The sequence below is a fragment of the Pistacia vera genome, unplaced genomic scaffold (genome assembly GCF_008641045.1).
Source record: "Pistacia vera cultivar Batoury unplaced genomic scaffold, PisVer_v2 Contig143, whole genome shotgun sequence".
In the NCBI taxonomy this organism is placed as follows: domain Eukaryota; kingdom Viridiplantae; phylum Streptophyta; class Magnoliopsida; order Sapindales; family Anacardiaceae; genus Pistacia; species Pistacia vera.
The window spans coordinates 929592-950619 of NW_022195500.1; the positions used below are offsets into that span (position 1 = coordinate 929592).

At 35.0% G+C, this 21028-nt stretch overlaps 1 protein-coding gene across 1 annotated transcript; it reads left to right on the top strand.

Annotated features, from left to right (window-relative positions):
• The first annotated feature begins 253 nt into the window (after positions 1–253).
• LOC116123573 (probable disease resistance protein At5g63020) lies at positions 254–3595 on the top strand. The gene is made up of 2 exons (XM_031409321.1): positions 254–1544; positions 2124–3595. The coding sequence occupies exons 1-2, from the start codon at positions 254–256 to the stop codon at positions 3593–3595; spliced, it is 2763 nt and encodes a 920-aa protein (XP_031265181.1).
• Positions 3596–21028: the final 17433 nt, after the last annotated feature.

Genomic DNA, 21028 nt, shown 5'->3' on the forward strand with positions numbered 1-21028 from the left:
AGAAACTCCAGTTGAAGATTAGTTTAGATATAAATGAGTTAATATTGCGAAGTGTACGAGAGACTTGAACGATGAGTTAACGAAGAAAGTGGTTTTCTAGGAAGTTATTCTTTCTCTATTCGTTGCTTCCTTACAATCTAATTATAAGAACCAAGAAATATCGAGGAAATGCTATCCTCCAAGACATAATTATCTTCTCTATTTTACTTGCTGGTCTCATTTCATTCTCTTCCTTGAAAACCTGACAAAAACCATGGGTAACGTCTTCTCTTTCTCAATCTCAGGTGATGAAATTTTATCTCGTTGCCTGGATTGCACGGTTGCGAAAACTGCATACATAAGAGACCTCGAAGACAAACTTGGTGATTTGCAAGCCGAATACCAAAAATTGATTGAAGCAAGGAACGATGTAACGAAGAGGGTTATGATTGCTGAAGAGCAACATGAAATGAAACGGCTGGACCAAGTGCAAGGCTGGCTTTCAAGGGTGGAAGCGGTGGGAACTGAAGTTGAGGAGATAATGAAAGATAGCTCTCAAGAAATTGAGAGATTACGTCTTGGCGGCTATTGTTCCAGGAACTGCAAATCCAGCTTCAAGTTTGGAAAATGGGTGGCTGAAAAGTTGCGAGCTGTGGCCACTTTAAAGAGTGAAGGAGATTTCAAAGATGTGGCTGAGAGGGTACTAAAAGATTCGGTTAATGAAAAACCAATTGATCCAACGATAGTTGGTATGCAATCCATATTTGATAGAGTTTGGAGATGCCTTGGAGAAAAGCAAGTGGGAATTATAGGACTACATGGCACAGGAGGAGTTGGTAAAACTACACTATTGACTCAAATCAACAACAACTTCTGCAACGAACGAAATGATTTTGATGTTGTGATCTGGGTAGTGGCGTCTAAAGACCACCAAGTTGAGAAGATTCAAGAAGAGATTGGGGAAAAGATAGGTTTGTCAAGCGAGTTGTGGAAGAAAAAAAGTCTCCGTTATAAAGCTGATGACTTGTTCAAGATTTTGAGAAAGAAGAAATTTGTTTTATTATTGGATGACATTTGGGAGAGAGTTGATTTAAAAGACGTGGGAATCCCTCATCCAGATCCAAACAATGGATCAAAAATAGTTTTTACCACTCGTTCTGTTGAGGTTTATGGCCATATGGAAGCTCATAAACATTTTAGAGTGGAGTTTTTGGAAAATGAAGAAGCATGGAACTTGTTTCAATCAAAGGTTGGAGAAGACACTCTTAACAATCATCCAGATATTCTTGAATTGGCCAAAATTGTAGCCAAAGAGTGTGGTGGTTTACCGCTTGCACTCATTACCATTGGTAGAGCAATGGCGTTCAAGAAGACACCTGAAGAATGGAGCCATGCCATTCAAGTCCTAAAGAGATCAGCCTCTGAATTTCCAGGTATGAATGAAGTGTATCCTCGTTTAAAGTTTTCTTACGATAGTTTGCCGAACGACAAAGTTAGATCTTGTTTCTTATACTGTAATTTATTTTCTGAAGACTTTAATGTTCTTAAAGGGGACTTAATAGATTGTTGAATAGGTGAGGGATTTTTAGATGAATATGAGGGAATTGGAGCTCGAAATCAAGGATACCACTTTATTGGTATTCTTCTCGTTTAAAGTTTTCTTACGATAGTTTGCCGAACGACAAAGTTAGATCTTGTTTCTTATACTGTAATTTATTTTCTGAAGACTTTAATGTTCTTAAAGGGGACTTAATAGATTGTTGAATAGGTGAGGGATTTTTAGATGAATATGAGGGAATTGGAGCTCGAAATCAAGGATACCACTTTATTGGTATTCTTCTCGTTTAAAGTTTTCTTACGATAGTTTGCCGAACGACAAAGTTAGATCTTGTTTCTTATACTGTAATTTATTTTCTGAAGACTTTAATGTTCTTAAAGGGGACTTAATAGATTGTTGAATAGGTGAGGGATTTTTAGATGAATATGAGGGAATTGGAGCTCGAAATCAAGGATACCACTTTATTGGTATTCTTCTCGTTTAAAGTTTTCTTACGATAGTTTGCCGAACGACAAAGTTAGATCTTGTTTCTTATACTGTAATTTATTTTCTGAAGACTTTAATGTTCTTAAAGGGGACTTAATAGATTGTTGGATAGGTGAGGGATTTTTAGATGAATATGAGGGAATTGGAGCTCGAAATCAAGGAGACCACTTTATTGGTATTCTTCTTAATGCATGTTTATTGGAAGAAGTATCCAGTACTGTTTATGATAGGGTGAAAATGCATGATGTGATACGTGATATGGCTTTGTGGATAGCATGTGAAGTTGAGAAGGAGAAGGAAAACTTTTTGGTCCATGCAGGTGCCAGACTAACAGAAGCACCAAAGGCTGACAAATGGATAGGGTTGAGAAGGATATCATTAATGGAAAATCAAATAGAGAACCTATCAGAGGTTCCTACATGCCCTCGCCTCCTCACATTGTTTCTGAAGGACAATAGATTGAAGATGATAAATAATGACTTCTTTCAATCTATATCTTCTCTAAAACTTTTAGATCTTTCATTTAATCCTCTCACCAAGCTACCATCAGGAATCTCGAAGTTGGTTTCACTACAACATCTTGATCTCTCAGGGACTCAATTAGAAGAGTTGCCAAAAGAGTTAAAGGCTTTGGTTAATCTTAAATGTTTGAACTTGAACGGCACAAATCATCTTCGTACAATTCCGCGTAAATTGATATCTGAGTTTTCAATGTTACGCGTATTGAGAATGTTCTATTGTGGTTTTTTCAGTGAAGATAGCATTTTGTTTGGTGGAAATGAATTTTTAGTGGAGGAATTGCTTTGTTTGGAAGTTTTGAATGTGTTAAGCATCGACTTACGGAGTAACTCTGCACTCCAAAAATTTTTTAGCTCTCGTAAGTTACATAACTTGATCAACTGTCTGAGAGTTCATCGTTTCGCGAATATTAAGTCCCTTAATGTTTATTCTTTAGCAACTATGAAGCATCTCGAAATTCTACACATTTCAGATTGTGAAGATTTGGAAGAGGTGAAGATTGAAATAATATGTGAAGTCCAAGAGATACGAGAACCTCATGGTTTTCAAAACCTCCGGTCAGTACATTTATGGTCTTGCTTTAGATTGAGGGACTTGACGTGGCTTATTCTTGCTCCCAATCTCAGGTCTTTGTTTGTTGGGAATTGCTCTGATATGGAAGAAATAATCGGTATCTCAAAGTTTGGTGAAGTTCAACAGATAATGGGAAACTTGAACCCATTTGCAAAAGTCAATGATTTTATACTAGGAAAACTGCCAAAATTGAAAAGCATCCACCGGAATGCCTTGTCTTTCCCACTTCTGCAGGAAATGAATATATCTGAATGTCCACTACTTAAGAAGCTTCCACTTGATTCCAGTCTCGCAATCACAAACAGACTTGAATTTGTTATCAGAGGAGATAAACATTGGTGGGAAGAGTTGGAATGGGACGATGAAGCTACTCAAAATGTTTTTCTACCCTTTTTCAGATCATTGACGATTAACAGGCATCAAAATGAATGTGGAGAGCCTGAAGCAGAACTTGGAAGTGTACATAATTATGTATTTTGATTTAAAACCTTTTAATTTGTTCGTATTGTGGACACTTTGTTTCTTGCATGATGTTTAACTTTTTCCAGATTTGCTTTGTTTGACGGGAAGCTCGTTAGATACTGGAAATATTATCTGATGAAGTGTCAAGATTCATTCATTAACTATTTCTTTTTGTCATATGAAAATTGCAGATTTTTAGAATGAACTTTACTGCTTTTCCCAGAAGTTATTTAAGATTCACTTTCGTAATTCATGTGTTAATTAACGTTGCAATATCATATATATCTAATCTAAAATGAAACATGTATTATTATTAGAGGTGTGATTTCCTTTTGTGAAGTAATTCATGTGTGTAATATCTAATCTAAAATGAAACATATATTATTATTATTTTTATTTTGTGAAAGCCTCGAGTCTCCTCATACCCAAAAGTATGAGACTAATTCTGATTTAGGCTCGAGTAAGTACTAAAGGTGAGCAGGTATCCCATGGAACTAGAACCAATCGGTCCCTATATGCTTTGAATTGGAACCTGGGTTTTTCTCGTTCCGGTTCCAAGTAGTGAAAGTACCCAACATTATTCACAAAATAAAAATATTAATATTTTATTAATTTTTCTCTCTCCTCTCTTATCTTTCGTTCTCGTTCTTTAAACAACTTTTACTCTTTCTTCTGCAAGTTTCTTCAATCCCCTCATTGTTTATACATTGACCCCTCATCGTTTAATTATATACGGTTTTAGTTTTGGTTCTTGGTTCTTGCAGTTTGAAACCAAAACTGGAATCAAAACCAGTTGATTCCTAATTTTTAGAATCGTAACCTACTCTATTTTTAGAATCGTAACCTACTCAATGAAGATCGGTTCCAAGTAGGAATTAGAATCGAATCTCGAGTACCTACCAGTTCTCATTTCAGCTAGTTCTTTTACACACCCCTAATAAATACACCTGGCCATAAGGTGTTTTCAGTATGATTTAAACCTCTGAGATTGTAGGTAAAGTTTGACTCATTTAAAGCCCACCTACCAATATAATCGTATTATATATGTTAATACGAAAATTAAAAATTATACATCAATTCAAATAAGAAACTTAAAAACAATAATTTAGAGTATTTTAGTTTTCACTTTTCAAGTGAAAAATTGAGTGAATTTGTAACTTTCAAAATCTCCTAGTTTTATTTGTTACTTAACTCAAACTACATCATGGGTGAAAATGTTTGTTATAATATCTCCCGTATAATAACGAGGTCATCTCCTCAAAGATGAAAATTAACTTCCCATTTGCGCACTTAAGTTAAAGAAAGAGTGAAAAAGATTAGGATAATACTACACCAATTGGCAAGTTTTAAATTGGAGGAACTTGACATGGCTGATTCTTGCTCTAAATCTTAAGGATACTTACTTGGAAGACATCATATGTTCTGGAAATTTGATTAAGTTCGAGAGATGAAAAATCTGAACCCATTGTATAACTCATTTCTTCATTTATAGCTTCTCTTAAATTTGAATAGCATCTATTCAAGTGCCTCGCCCTTCACAAGTTTGAAAGAGATCAATGTATGCATGCCCAAAGCTGAAAAATAGTGGTATGGTTTTTGTTATATATATTATTAGAAAAACCCCCCTTTCTTGACGGGTTTCCTAATAACTTTTACTCGTCATTAAAACTTCTGTCAAGAGAGCAAGGTAACTGTTTTTAAACTATTAAGAATTTTTTAACAGATTCTTGACAATTATAACCCGTCAAAGATTCGATATAATTTTAATCAATCATTGACCGTCTTTGAACTGTTAAAAGTTTTTAACCAAAAAAAAAAAAATTTAAATATTTTTCGGCAAGTATTTGTTTAAATACTTTTATTTTGTGATTAGTTTACTTTTCATATTATTACCAATTAAATAATAGAATAATGAAATGAAATTCTTCGTAATATTCCTCGACCAACAACAATTATCACAATTCATAAATAAATTTAGACATTCAACAACCTTTAAATTAATTTAGTAAACGAAATTCAACAAAAATAGTATATCATCCAACAAAAGTTTGATACATATCAAAATCAACATAATTTAATATGCAGTTACTAGTCTCACATTTTAACTGATATCTCTTCCTTCAAACCAGTGATTTCTGCTAGGGAAGAAGCAACAGCATCTTCCTTTACTGCAGCTGCTGAGGCTACTTGCTCGGACTTCAAAATATTTTCCATTTCAAGCTCAGAAACCCTCTCTCTAAGTGAAACAGCTTCGGCTTCTAATGATTTCTTTAACTTTTCCGCCTAGTTGAATGAATTTAGAAGAAAATAAAACTTAGCATATCAACTGAAATTGCTGAAACTCATCTTTGAGAGCTAAAAAGACCAAAGGTACCTCAGTCTTGAAGTTTTCATGAGCGACTTCCATCTGCTTCAGTGCATCTTCATTTACTTGTGCTATGCCCTTATACTGCAATTTCAATGTGAACTGTCACATAACACACAAATTCGGCAACAGGACAGTAAGCACTTTCTCATGCAGCACATATACATGAACTGCAAAATAAGTACAAAAGGTCATCACCTAAACCAAGCACACAAGCACATATACATGCAGAAAATTGCCATGGTGTAAACATGAAAGTCACTCTCTTTACCCAAATGTAAGAACTATGGCAAAGCTAGATGCTTCCCATAAATAAAGCTAAACAAGAAACACTAGCAGTTCTGAGATGAATCATTAATGGCATTCGTAATAATTTAGGTCCATCTTCTTTCAACTGTCTAATGACCGCCAAAACATGCCCTAAGAAAAGAAGTTCAACACACCTCCCCACTTCTCTGAGTCCTGAATCCAGGAAGAATACTCTTCGTTGGGCTTTCCAAGAAAAACTTCAGAATATTTTAAAGGATAACTTGCCACAGTTGCCGCTATAACCTTCAAAAGTTCATAAATCACAGTGTTAATAAAATCAAATAGAAAAGGCAATACAATATGTCAATTATATCACTCATACATAGGTCTGTTCAATAATGTTTGTAGCATTTGTTTTCAAAATAATAATTAAAATGAAAGACCGACAGACAGATAAAAGCACTTTGCATAACTTCTATGCATCATTAATCTCACATGACACAAGTAGCGCATATAGTAGATGTATCAAGCTAAATAGATATTCCCATGGTTGGGGGCTGGACCTTGGAGGAGAGACCAACCTTGGGCCCGGTCCATGGGCCTTGGCCGGTTTTGGGATCAGACTTTATAGGACCGGTCCTAGGTCCATGCCCGAATTCTCACCTCTACTCTCAATTAGTGGTCGCATTTTTTAAGACAGAATATACTCTTTAACTAATGAGATGATTGAAGTCATAACATGTTTATAAGATTTGACTCATATAGACAGAAGATGACAATAGCACCCTGAATATCCCAAACTACTTGACTTCTTCAAAAACACAAATTCGGACAATGCAAATTTTGATAATGTGAATTAAAAATTTAATAAAAGCAAATTTATTTAATTGTTTATTTGTTTAAGTTTAAATTAAATTTACACATTGTGAAGTGTGAATATTATATTTATGTTAAAATTAAATTATCTCTTTAAATTAAAATTACATAAACTGTTAAAATTAAATAATCTCTTTAAATTAAAGCCATTATAATCATTCATTTATATTTATTTACTAATTAATTAAAAAAATTACAAATCGCCCTTGAAAAATTACATAAACCCCTTTACATAATTTTCAATTTAACCACAAATATATAAAAAATTAAGAGGGGTAAAGTAAATTTTTTTACTGAATCAGTTCATTATCATTTTATATACAAGTTGGGTATGTTAGACATTTATCACCCACCAACTTGAGGGGGGTATTGGAATAATGAGTGTAATAAGTTCTTATTGTTTTTAATTACTTCAGTTTTATTAAGTTAGTTTAAATAGTTTGAACAATTGTATCTGTACAACTTAGGTTATTGCAAAGTAGTTGGGATATAGCTATACTAACTCTAGTTAAATATAATACCATAGTTAGGTTATTGTAAAGTAGTTGAGATATAGTTGTATTAACTCTAGTTAAATATAGTACCATAGTTAATTATTCTTTTAGTAAACTCTAGTTGACAATTAGTTAAGAAAGATATAAAAAAGTCAATATTGTAAAGTGGACAAGAAACTTGTTTCTTCTTTCTCTGATTGTTACTTCCTTCTCTTCTTCTTACAATCTCTTTATAAGAAAGAAGAAATATCGAGGAAATGCTATCCTCTCAGACATAATTATCTTCTCTATTTTACTTGCTGGATAGACAAGACAAAAGAATGGCCTTCTCATTGGCTCTAATACCATCAAATAAAAAGAAGAATAAAATAAAGAGAGAAGGTCAAAAGAAAGTTAATAAAAGCTTTTATTGAAATGGGAAGTACAATAAAAAATCTTGATAAGAAGAATGCGTACTTCATCTCAATCACATCAGCTATTTAAAGACCTCTTCCACTAAACCACTTCCCACAAATCTCTCCAACCACTCACATCATATTTACCACTACTACCACTACTAAAATCTTATCTAGATAAAAACAAAACAAAACAACCTAAGTCACTTTCTAACGTGAACAAGCCTCACGTGATAGCTATTTAACTTGGTAAACAAAATAAATAAAATAAATAAATGAACCACAATCACATCGTGCCGTACGTTAAGTTGCACTAATTTTTTACACTCTAAAGCAAAAGAAGTTATATATTCTCTACTTAAATAATTCATGCTAGCTGCATTTTTTGTTAACTTCTCTTGTAGCTTTCTCCCTCTTTCCTTCTATCTATACAAGATGGCCTCAAAAGTTAGACCATAGAACAATTTAATAGTAATTCACCTCACTAGTTTGGACGACAGCGACATCAAGCTCTTGACAGTGTCTTCTTTTTTCAAGTAAATGAATTATTTAGTTATAGACACAATGCAAATTGATAAAATGAGAATTGAGAAAGCTTTATTTTTTTATATTTTCTTTCTTCGCCAAAAGGCTATAATATATACACATATACAGATCAAATCATGATCTAATAAGCAAGAAAAGAAAATAAAATCTCAACTAATTCCCTTGAAAGAAGGGATTGCAAATTCCTAAATATGTGCAGTAGAGATTATCTCCAAAACTAACGTTAATCAAATCTCAACAAATCTTAACACTCTCCTTCAAGTTGGAGCATGTATATCCAGCATGTTCAACTTGCTTCTTAAGTCCTTAAACACGTTTCCTCCAAGAGCTTTTGTAAAAACATCTGCCAACTGCAAATGAGATGGAACAAATTCTGTAACAATTTGACCTTCTTGTATCTTTTCTCTTACAACATGGCAATCGAGTTCTATGTGCTTGGTGCGCTCTTGATATACTGGATTTGCTGCTATGTGAAGTGCAGCTTGATTATCACATAGTAACTTTGCTGGTCCTGTGGAAATCTGCATGTCATTAAGCAAAAATCTGAGCCAAGTCAATTCACAAGTTGTTGCTGCCATGGAGCTGTACTCAGCTTTCGAGGTTGATCTAGAGACCATTTTCTACTTCTTGGCCTTCCATGAAATCAGTGAATTTCCCAAGTACAGACAATAACCTGTAGTTGATCTTTGAGTCATAGGACAGTTTGCCCAATTTGCATCACAATAAGCCTTCAAGTTGAAAGAATTGCTTGATGAAAACAACAAGCCAAGACCTAGACTTCCTTTAAGGTACTTAATAATGTGAAGAGTAGCATCCCAATGAGGCTTTCTTGGTGCGTGCATAAAGTGGCTTAGGATATTGACTGAGTATTTGATGTCTGGTCTTGTGATTGTGAGGTAGATTAATTGTCCAACTAATCTCTTATAGCGTTCTAGATCATGTAGCAAATCACCCTGATCATCGGTGAGCTTTAGATTATTTTTCATTGGAAAATTTGAAGGTTGAGCACCTAAGTAACCAACATCATCTATAATCTCTAAGGCATATTTTCGTTGAGAGATTACAATGCCTTAACTTCCAAGCCAAGAAAAAACTTTAAAGAACCGAGATCTTTGATGTGAAATTGTTGATGCAAAAATTCTTTGAGATTCTGTATAACAATAGCATCATTGCATGTTATCACTATGTCATCTATATAGATGAGCACCATAGTTGTAGATGGACCTTTAGTTTCCACAAACAAAGAATAATCTAAATGTGATTGAACAAAATCAGCCTTTTTGCTAGCATGAGAGAATTTTGCAAACCAATTGCGAGTGGCTTGCTTAAGTCCATAGAAGGACTTATGCAGTCGACATATAAGCTTCTCCCCTTGTCGACAAAGACCCGGTGGTGGAGTCATATATACCTCTTCCTCCAAATCACCATGGAGGAAGGCATTGGTCACATCCATTTGGTGTAATGGCCATTGTTTGGCGGCAGTAACATCAAGTAGACATCGAACAATTGTTAACTTGGCAACATGTGCAAATGTTTCAGTGTAATCCAAGCCTTTTTGTTGAGAAAATCCTTTGGCAACTAACCATGCTTTCTAGCGTTCAATCGTGCCATCGGAATTGTATTTGATACGATATACCCATTCACTGCCAATGGGACGATGACCAACAGGCAAAGGAACCAAAGACCATGTCTTTTGAGTAGTAAGAGCATCAAGTTCACGTTGCATGGCCTTTTGCCATTTCGGATCTAATACAGCCTGTGCATATGAGGTTGGTTCGAGAACACTTGAGATGGCATTGACAAAGTGTTTATGATTAGAAGATAAGGAATCATATGAAATGTAGTTACTTAAAGAGTACCAAGTACCTGACTTGGTTGAAGATTTCTGGTTGAAGGTTGCATTTGATGGCATTGTACTCACCTATCCACAATGAAAATCTTGAAGAAGAATGGATGGTTTTTTGATGCGTTCACTTCTACAAGGAGAAGGGGCTGGGGATGAGATAAGAGAAGAGAAATTTTCTGTTGAAGTGGTCGCGGGTAATGAGTAAGTGGGAGGAGGAGGAGGGGCTGGGGATGAGATAGGAGAAGAGAAATTTTCTGTGGAAGTGGTCTCAGGTAATGAGGTTGTAGAAGGATTTGTAAAAGGAGTTAACTCAGTAGAATATTCGATTATTTCAGGTTGAGAAATAGTGGTAGCAAGTGAGGGTGCTGTGGTATGAAAAGGAAAAATTTCCTCATGAAAAATGACATCGCGACTTGAGAAAAATTGGTGCGTTTTGAGATCATATAAGCGATAAGCTTTTTGTCCAATGGGATAGCCTACAAAGATGCATTTTCTGGCGCGAGAGTCAAATTTGTGAGTGGGGTGCAAATTTGCTGCATAACAAAGACATCCAAACACTCTCAAGTGAGAATAAATGGGTGGCTTGTTATACAACATTTCATAGGGAGATTTGTGTTGTAGCACAAGGGTAGGAAGTCGATTGATAAGGTAGGTGGCAGTAAGCAAACTTTCTCCCCAAAATTGTAATGAAAGATTAGCATCAATTCTTAAGGCCCTGCCAACGATTAAGAGATGTCGATGCTTTCTTTCAACTACACCATTTTGTTAAAGTGTAGATGGACAAGAGCTTTGAAATGATATGCCAAGATTGGAAAAATATTGTTTCACGGATATGAATTCTGAGCCATTATCACTACGAATACATTTAACTTGGCAATTGAACTGAATATTAACAAAAGAGATGAAGGTTTTTAGTAACCCTTGTGTTTCGGATTTGAATTGCATGAGAAATATCCATGTGAGTCTGGTATAGTCATCGACAATGGTTAAAAAATAATGTGCCCTTATATGAGTTGCAGTACGAAGGGGTCCCCAAATATCACAGTGAAGAAGATCAAAAGAATGCAAAGTTTGAATCGTACTAGAAGAAAAAGGTTGCCGTGTTTGCTTAGCCAAATGACAAGTTTCACACAAATGTTGAGAATTAAATACAAATGAAGGAATAACATGACTCAAAAACTGTGAAGGTGCCTTGGAGGGATGTCCTAACCACTGGTGCCATGGAATTTTTGGAGTGGAATCTACATGATAAGTGATATATGTGGTAGCTGATGCAGACTTTATTGATGGCACGAAGTAGTACAAGCCATTAAGTTACTTCCCCAAACCAATCATCTTCTTCGAAGTTAGGTCCTATAATACACAAAAAGTAGGAAAGAATTGAATAGAACAATTTAAGGTAGCAATGAGTTGACTAACTGACAGTAAATTGACATGGAAAGAGGGAGCACAGAGTATGTTTTTAACATGAATGTGGGCTGAAAGTTGGGTGGAACCTATGCCAGTTATGGCAGAGGAGGCACCATTGGGCAAGGTTGCTTAAGAAGAGAAAGGAGAGGAGATTGAAATGGAAGTGGCTATGTGATTTGTGGCACCACTATCAATGATCCAATGACTCAAGTTTGTCTTTTGTGCAGTAAAGGAAGAACAAAAAGGAGCAAAAATACCTGTATAGTTTGCTTGGGCGGATTTTTTACCATTAAAAAAGGCTTTGATTTGAGCAAGTTCCTCGGAAGTGAATTGAGGAGTAGGATCGATGAGAGGCTTGTGTGAGTCTGAAATGACTTCTGCACTGGCTTGGTGAGCAACGATTTTTTCTGCTTCGATTGGGTGGCTGAAGATCTTTGCCATGTAGTTTGTGTCCAACAGGAAACCCATTGAGAAAGTAACATCGATCCACAGTGAGTATTGCCTTCACAATAAAAGCAATGAAGGGGTTTTCGATTTCCTTGAGGCTTGGAATGAGTGGATGACCACTGTTTTTGTTGTCTTGAAGCCACAGGTTGTGACTCCTTGGAATTGTCATAAGTATGAATACTAAAGGCATGAATAAGATCACTGCTCTTTGTTTCAATGAGACCTCGCTGCTTTTCTTCTTCACATAAAAGTGAATATACCTTTTTGACAGTTGGTAAAGGATGCATGAGCATAATCTGTCCTCGTATAGCAGAGTATGTCTCATTGAGTCCCATAAGAAATTGACCAAGCCGAATTCTTTCTTCCTTTTCTTTTAGATCTTTTTGACCTCCACATGTACATGTGATTGAGGGGCTGCAAATGGTTAGCTCATCCCACAACATTTTCATCTTTGTATAGTGAGAAAAAATGGATTCTTGATTTTGTTTTAGTTCAACAATGGATCGTTGAGTTTGATAATGATGAGAAAAATCACCTTGAGAGAATCGTTCTTGAAGATCTGTCCAAATTTTTGAAGGACTTTCAGCATAGAGAACAATGTGTATAAGGTCTTGACTTGGAGAATTGAATATCCAAGATAGTACCATAGCATTGCAACGCTGCCATAAAGAGTATTTGGGATCCTTTTCATCCGGAGTGATAACAGTTCCTTTGATGAATCCCAATTTGTTTTTGGTACTAAGGCTGATCAGCATCGATCGTTTCCACATGACATAATTTGTTCCATCTAAGACTTTTGGAACAAGGATCATGCCAGGGTGATCAGAAGGGTGAAGGAACAAAGGATCTGATGGATTAATCACAGGTGTAGACATGTTTATTTAGAGTATGCGGAAACTTACAGAAGCAATAGGATCATTGCTCTGATACCATGATAAAATGAGAATTGAGAAAGCTGTATTTTTTTATATTTTCTTTCTTTGCCAAATGGCTATAATATATACACATATACAGATCACATCATGATCTGATAAGCAAGGAAAGAAAATAAAATCTCAACTAATTCCCTTGAAAGAAAGGATTACAAATTCCTAAATATGCGCAGTAGAGATTATCTCCAAAACTAATGTTAATCAAATCTCAACAAATCTTAACATAAAATTTATGCAACATTAATGTATATATTCTCTAGTAAGGACATTCTGATATTAATTTCATCATGATCTTGTTTAATCATCGATGAATTCGTGTGTGTATATATATATATACATAAAATTGAGGCATTCTGATATTAATTTCATCATGATCTTGTTTAATCATCAATGAATTCATCTTGTTGGACTAATATGATATTTTATAACTCAGATCCAATGGTATGTATTTATAGTCCTAACAAATTAACATTGGACATCATGGCTAGAGAATTATATTTATGTATATTCTAAGGTGTGAATGTCACGATTAGTTCTTTTGATTTTTTCGATTTTTGATTTTTTTTTTTTTTTAATTTTGCTAAGCTAGTTTTTTTTAGATAATCTACCTAGCTTATTGCATACCTAATAATTTTCACACCTAGATAATCTATCTAGCTTATTGCACAAATCATGTATAGATATATATCATCCTCTATTTGAAAGTTTTATTAATCATATATATATATATGTTATTCTATTGCCCGTAGAGAGCAAACTTATTCTAAGTTGAATGAGGCAATCACTGGCCTAAAGCCCCATTTTGAATTAGAAACTTATACCTTACTAATTGTTTTTTAAATATACTTCATATATATATTTTTTCATAATCAGTTATTCAGTTTGTTGTATAATCATTTTTCAAAAAGAAAAAAAAAAAAAGATTTTTATATTTATGCATCTTTCATTACCACCTATCAAATGTCTGCTAATCGGAGTTCATCACTAAAATTATCAACTGCCCACTAAAGTTTATTTAATTATGCGTTACCATTTTAAAATTAAAGATTTTATATTAATATATAACTTTATTTTTTCCAAAATTGTTGAATAAGCTAGAATCATCTTTTGTTTTCTTCTCTGTAAGCTTTTTTTTTTTTCTCCCTAACTTATTAAAATAGTTGAAATATATGGATCATATTACTGCAGGTTTGAACAAAAAAATCAAGTCGTTGAGTGCATCTTGTCCCAGGTAAATACAAGTTATTTTAAAACAAAAATAATGTAAATTATAACTTATTGTTAAGATATGTACTTGTAGATTACATTTACAACATTATTTAATATTATCCAGCTATTTATGTCATTGTCAAATTTTCAATATACACTTTCTTATAAACTAAATCATGTTGTGTCTTCTGAATCTAAATTATGTTAAAGAATAACTTCTGAATTGAGGAAAATCTAAAATGTCTGAACTTGGAGAATACCTTCTATCTGCAAAAATTTCCAGCCCCGATGACGTGTGTGCTGATGGTAAAATTTAATGTCTTTTGAAAAATATTTTAAATGTTAAACATCACCATATATAGGAACCTCATCATTTGAAAATTTTTGACCTCTCAAAATTCTGGGCTGTAGTCAAGCTCTCTGTCTTCAATACCTAAAGGATTTTCAACTCCTTGTTGGATCTCTTACAACAATGAAATGTCTAGACACTAGAGACACTATATGTTTGTGAATTTGAGGATGTGATATTAGGATTTGCTTAGCTGCTAATTTTTTTTTTTCTTTTTTTAATTCTCATCTAAATTGATTCTTTTTTAATTAAATCTAAAATTTTGGTCAAATCTAAAATTTTGGTCCTGGCACCATCTTGGATTTCTGGAGTGTTATAAGTAGAACCAATATCCACTCAATGTTCCTCATGTTAGTACTGAGACATATTGTGATTTCATAAACAAAACTGTACCTTTAATTACGGCCTTAATTCCTGAATTTCATAACAGAGGCCCAGAAAATTAACCGACCCTCTCAGCTACGTAACCAGTAACCATTAAGTATCATGTTTTCTGTCTCCTGCAGTAAACAAGTTGACATAAATTAGAAACATTTCAGAAATCATTATAAGATTGAAGAGTATTGAGCTAAAGTTTTACCTTTGCTCTGACTTTTGTAAAGTCTGGTTTATTTTGTAAAGTTTTCTCCTTAATTTTCTGGGTCATTAATTCCACTTACAAAAAGCAGAGCGAAGTGGTTGAGAGGAATTGAAATATAATGCTTTCTGAATGAATGACATTTTTCCACCCAAAGTTTACCGTATTCACTATTTCACTCATCAGCTTTGAAAATATATTTTCTCACTCATCAGACTAAAGTATATTTTCTCACCCATCAGACGATAGTTTTATTAGTAAAAGGACATTCTAGTGGGTTCACACAATATATATTAATAAATGTATTTGTTTTCACCATTTATCACTTATGTCTAAACAATTTCAGTGTTTAGGTTATTGGTTTTTTCTGAATTAAAAAAGTTACCAATTGTTACTTAAATTTTAATCTGAAAATAATGATAATAAAGATCCAAATTAAATTACTAATTCACCCTTATATCACTATTAAATACACATAGATTTTACATTATATTCTGAAATAATTATGTGATTACAGTATTATCAAATCGAAAGATATATAGTTGTCTGAGCCAACAGTGTCGAAAGAATACGATGATTCACTATTTCTAGAGAAACCTAAACGATATAATGGAAAGGTTAGGCGATTACCTGTGACTGTTGCTGGGATACCCATCTTCATATTCAACAGCACTGTCATTAAGCCTTTTGAGCATAGCTATTACCCCACCAAGAAAGTAAGGATTGTAGTGCAACCCTTCTCGAATCTACAACAATAATTCCAAGACAGAACAAGAGATATACATCTATACGTTTAGAACCATAGAGCAAGCCGATTATGTAAATGCTTAAGAGTGCGTTTGGTTTATTATTTTGGATATGATTTTGGGAATAGTATTGGATAATTGGATAGGGTTATAATTACGAGAATATGATTTTCAGAATATGTGTTTGGTAGAGTATTTTGACCTTGATATTTGTGTTGAATATTTGATTAATATATTTTTTTATAAATGATTTATTAATATAATATTTTATTACATTTTGTTAAAATAATGTATTATTATATATATAACTTATCAAGTTACATTTTAATAATACTAAATATTTTATTGATAATTTTGTTACCCGTATATATTAAAAAACAAAAACCCATATTAATTTCAAGTACTAATCCAACTGTTTAAAAACATCACATTAATACATATATGACAAAAATACTAATTATCAACCCTTACAATCATTATTACACTTATACTCCATTAACAACTATGACATGGTCTACTGTGCTGCCCACAGTGCATTCGTTATATTATCCCGTACAGTCGTCATGTTGTCTATAATACCTTGTTACGGTTGACTCGGTCCTTCTCCATTTCGGCCATATTCTGCCCCGTTTTGACGATCACAATATACTTGCTCATTACCCGTACTATTATTGGTTTGTTCGAAGATACGGTCGTCCATATTGTACATTTTGATAAAATTATGAAGTACACAACATGCCATAACAATCTTCTCTTGTTTGTCCAACGGTAATTGTTCATTCCATTTAGAATACGGAATCGTCTTTTCAAAACACCAAAGGTTCTCTCGATAACATTGCGGAGTGAAGCATGTTTGTAATTAAACAACTCTTGTGGCCCCCTTCGATTACGACGATGATCAGAAATATGGTAAGCCACTCGTCTATGAGGGGCGAGGAACCCATCTCTATTTGGATAACCTGCATCAACCAAATAGTATTTCCCTGTAATAATATCAGACATTTTATTTGAATTACAGGGCCTCAACAGTGGAGGTAATACGCTATAATACCTCAAGAAAATACTTATACCTGGTGAAGGATATGGGAATCTAGAATTAGGATCATCAATAATTGAATTTAAAACTCTTGAATCATGCGCAGATCCTTCCCATCCAGTAACGACATAAGTGAACATCATGTTAAAGTCGCATACAGCCATTACATTCTGTGACATCGATCCTTTGCGATTCCGGTACCTATCGGCAAATTCACGTGGAACTGAAGCGTATACATGTGTGCCATCCATGGCTCCAATACAATCCTATCATGAAAATTGAATTTTACTAATATTAACCTACTAAAAACATTAATAACACAATTAACTTAACTATCTACTAATAGCAAACATAATGAACCAGTACCTTAAAGAAAGGATAATATTTTTTGTTGGCTGATAATTCCCATGGAACATCATTGAAGTCAAGTGGTCTGATAAACTATGTCTTCAACTCACATATAGCGTCGCAAACTGCGGTAACATGTCTAGAGATCGTCTCACCCGAATGTTGGAAATCCTCCATCATCGTTATAATTGTCTCATTATTTTCAACAATTGTTAGAAATATCATAACTTGTTCTTCCAAACTCGTCCTCCTGGTTGGTTGCAATTTGCCTTGATTGGACAAAATTTCACATAACAATGTAAAACAGTCTTTGTCCATGTAACACTTGTCATAGATCCTGTCATGATGACCATTGAGTACTTCCAACATGTACTGATGACCAGTTAATACGGATGTATGTCGTGATTCACGCACACTTGCTTCAACACGGTAACACCGTAGAGTGCAACGGCTATATCTGTCAGTATTTCTTCTTCGTCCCTCTCATCTGTAGCATGTCGTCTTCTTCCTATACGGCTAGACGACGCCATTTAAACCTACACATTTGTAAAACATTTATCAACAATTATCAGCAATTAATAGTTGTTGTACTACTTAGCAAAATATAACAATCAATATTTAATTGTAATGACAATCGAAAACGGTGTTTACACATGTAATATCACATAAATAAGTTCATACAGTAGCGTTATAAATTGTAATTGTAATGACAATTGCCCACTGACGCATACAAAATTGTTGCCAAATACTGATGAAATATAGTGTCATCTACTTATTATTGGGAAAGTTGTTATAAATCTAGTTACCCTTTTCCTCCAGTAGGAGTTTCAGAAATATTTCTCGCCACCCTGGATTTTCATATAAGTACGTGACAACCGGCAAGTAAAACTATGTCGATACTTGCATGGCCGTCATGATGTCAATACAATTGCTCATGGAAAAAGGATCACATGGAGCACTGGTGTTCTTTTCTTCCCTGTCATCTGCACTGCGATTGGTAGCCCTCGATCCCATAGTCCGCTTCTCCACAAGCTCGTCTGTCAAGCTAAAAATGGCATCCGCAATTGAATGTCCCGACCTCCTTCTATGCCTCCTATTTCTCACTCTTCCATGGCCAGATGTGTTTGGCCGTTTTTCCCCTATCGTCCGATCAGGATCAGGTTCAAAGTTGCTATCATCAAGGGGAACCGCGCCAGGATTGGAATAACTGGAGGTCTCCACTGGTTAGGATGTAGATGTGTACGCATATCTTCCAGTAGCAGTTTGCTTCTCAAATATTATTTCATAAAGCTCCTTGTGAGGAAGTCCCTTGTGGTAAAAGTGTTGCGCCAGTGGGTTTTGTTGGTAAGTTCAAAGAATAATATATTAATATTTAGCTGTCCGAAAAAAATGCGTACATTTATGGTGTTGTTGAATAATAATAGTTAAAAAATATGAAAATTTACCTTGACATATTCTTGCCAAACCTCAACGGGACACGTTGGACTTTGTGACTCCTGATCCCACCCGAACCCCTTGTGTTGCAGCAATTTTTGTCATGATTGATAAACTTTTCGCAGGCGAAAGAACTTAGAGATTAATTGTATCACGTTGAGTCTCTACCAGCCAGTGATGATATGTCGTCCAACATTTTCTGGTAATCAGCTGTTTTCATTGCAGTACCATGCGAAGTTTTGGCCCGCTTAAATAACAGGACCAGAAATTTGTGGGTCATCTCAGCAGACCAGGCCACAGAATCACTCATCTAAGGATAGTACGGTGAGGGAGAACCAACATTGGGGCACCATACGAATCACCAATCACATTACAAAATATAATACTCATATGTTAACGTAATCAACTAAACACATATAAAATTATACCTCCTTCGATCCGACACTGCTTGAAGACGTCAATGCAGGGGAAGATACATACAATGTCGACCAACAGGGTGTATGGCGAACTCCAAGTCTGGAAAAACGTCGAAACTTTTGCCTCTGTTGCAAGTAATAATCAATCCTGCGACGTCGAGACAAATTATGCTGACATCTGTGCATATGAGTGTAATTTCTTATTACGATTAAAGAACGATGTGGAATTTACACAACAAATATATCAATTATTGAAACTCGAATAAAATATTTGAGTCAACCAATTACAAAACGAATTATTTAAGTTCAAATTAAAAGGATTAATGAAAAGAAAAAAACAGTATTAACACAAATTATTTCCAATAAAAAAAATGAAAAAAAATAGCGTCTCGGTGACTTGAAAACAAATAGGTAACGGAAACTTACAAACTGGATTTGGATACTTCGCGGGTCTCTTTCCCTTCTCTGAGACAGATAAATATCAAACACAATTAAAGGGATTAACGTGTGTACAGGAGATTAAAAACCTGTCAAACAAAACAAAAAACTTATTAAAACAATTCATTCGTGTGCCAAACGAAACAAAAACGCATTGAAAAGGATTCATGCCTGTGCCAAATAAAACAAAAACGAATAAAAAAAAAATAATTCCCTGCCAAACAAAAACAAACAACCAATTACAATCATGCGTGTGCCAAATGCCAAATAAAACAACAACCCATTCACAATCCATTAACGCAAAACAGCATCCCCTTCTACACAGATCAAACAAAAACCCATTCACAATCCATTCAACCCAAACAAATAAATAACGCAAAAAGGCATCTCCTTGTACACAGATCTGAGGTGGGTTTGATCCAGATGGGGGTGTGGGTTTGTGACAGATCGGGTCACAATGGGTTAGGTTACGAAAGATTGGGTCACGGTGGGTTGGTTTACCATAGATCGGGTCACGGTTGGTTGGTTTGTGAAAGATCGGGTCACGATGGGTTGGTTTGCCATAGATCGGGTCATGGTGGGTTCGTTTGAGAAAGATCAGGTCAAGGTGGGTTGGTTTGTCGTAGATCGGGTCACGGTTGGTTGGTTTGCAAAAACTCGGGTCACTATGGGTTGATTTGCCATAGATTGGGTCACAGTTGGTTGGTTTGCAAAAACTCGGGTCATGGTGGGTTGGTTTGTGACAGATCGGGTCACGGTGGGTTGGTGTGTGACAGATCGGGTCACGGTGGGTTTGTGTGTGACAGATCGGGTCATGGTAGGTTGGTGTGTGACAGATCAGGTCACAATGGGTTTGTTTGTGACAAATCTATTTCCGAAGTTCACGGTTGGGGATCTGAGGTGGGTTCGTGGTGGGTTTGTGACACAGGGATTTGCGTGTTCACGGTGGTGGGTTGACGGTGGGTTCATGTTGGGTTAGGATGTGGGTTTGGGACAAAGGGATTTGCGGGTTCACGGTGAGAAGTGAAGCACTGAAGCTGGTACTGGATAATAGAAAGTGAAATAGTGGTAATGCAAACTGGGAAGTGAAGCACTGAACCTGGTAATGGATTATCAGAAACTGAAATGGTGCTGATGGATACTGAGAAAGTGAAGCACTGAAAACGGTAATGCAAACTGAGAAGTGAAGCACGAAGCTGGTGATGGATATTGAGAAAGTGAAATAGTGAAGCAGTGAAGATGCAGTGAAAAAACAAACTGTAACGGTAAAAAAAAAAAAATTGTCAGGATAGTTGTTAGGATTGAATTATCAGGACAAGATTGTGTAAATAATAAAAC

Coding starts and splice junctions, on each gene's coding strand:
- LOC116123573 (XM_031409321.1), top strand. CDS start 254: ATGGGTAACGTCTTCTCTTTCTCAATCTCAGGTGATGAAATTTTATCT. Junction 1,545..2,123: donor TAAAGGGGACTTAATAGATT/GTTGAATAGGTG, acceptor GGGACTTAATAG/ATTGTTGGATAGGTGAGGGA.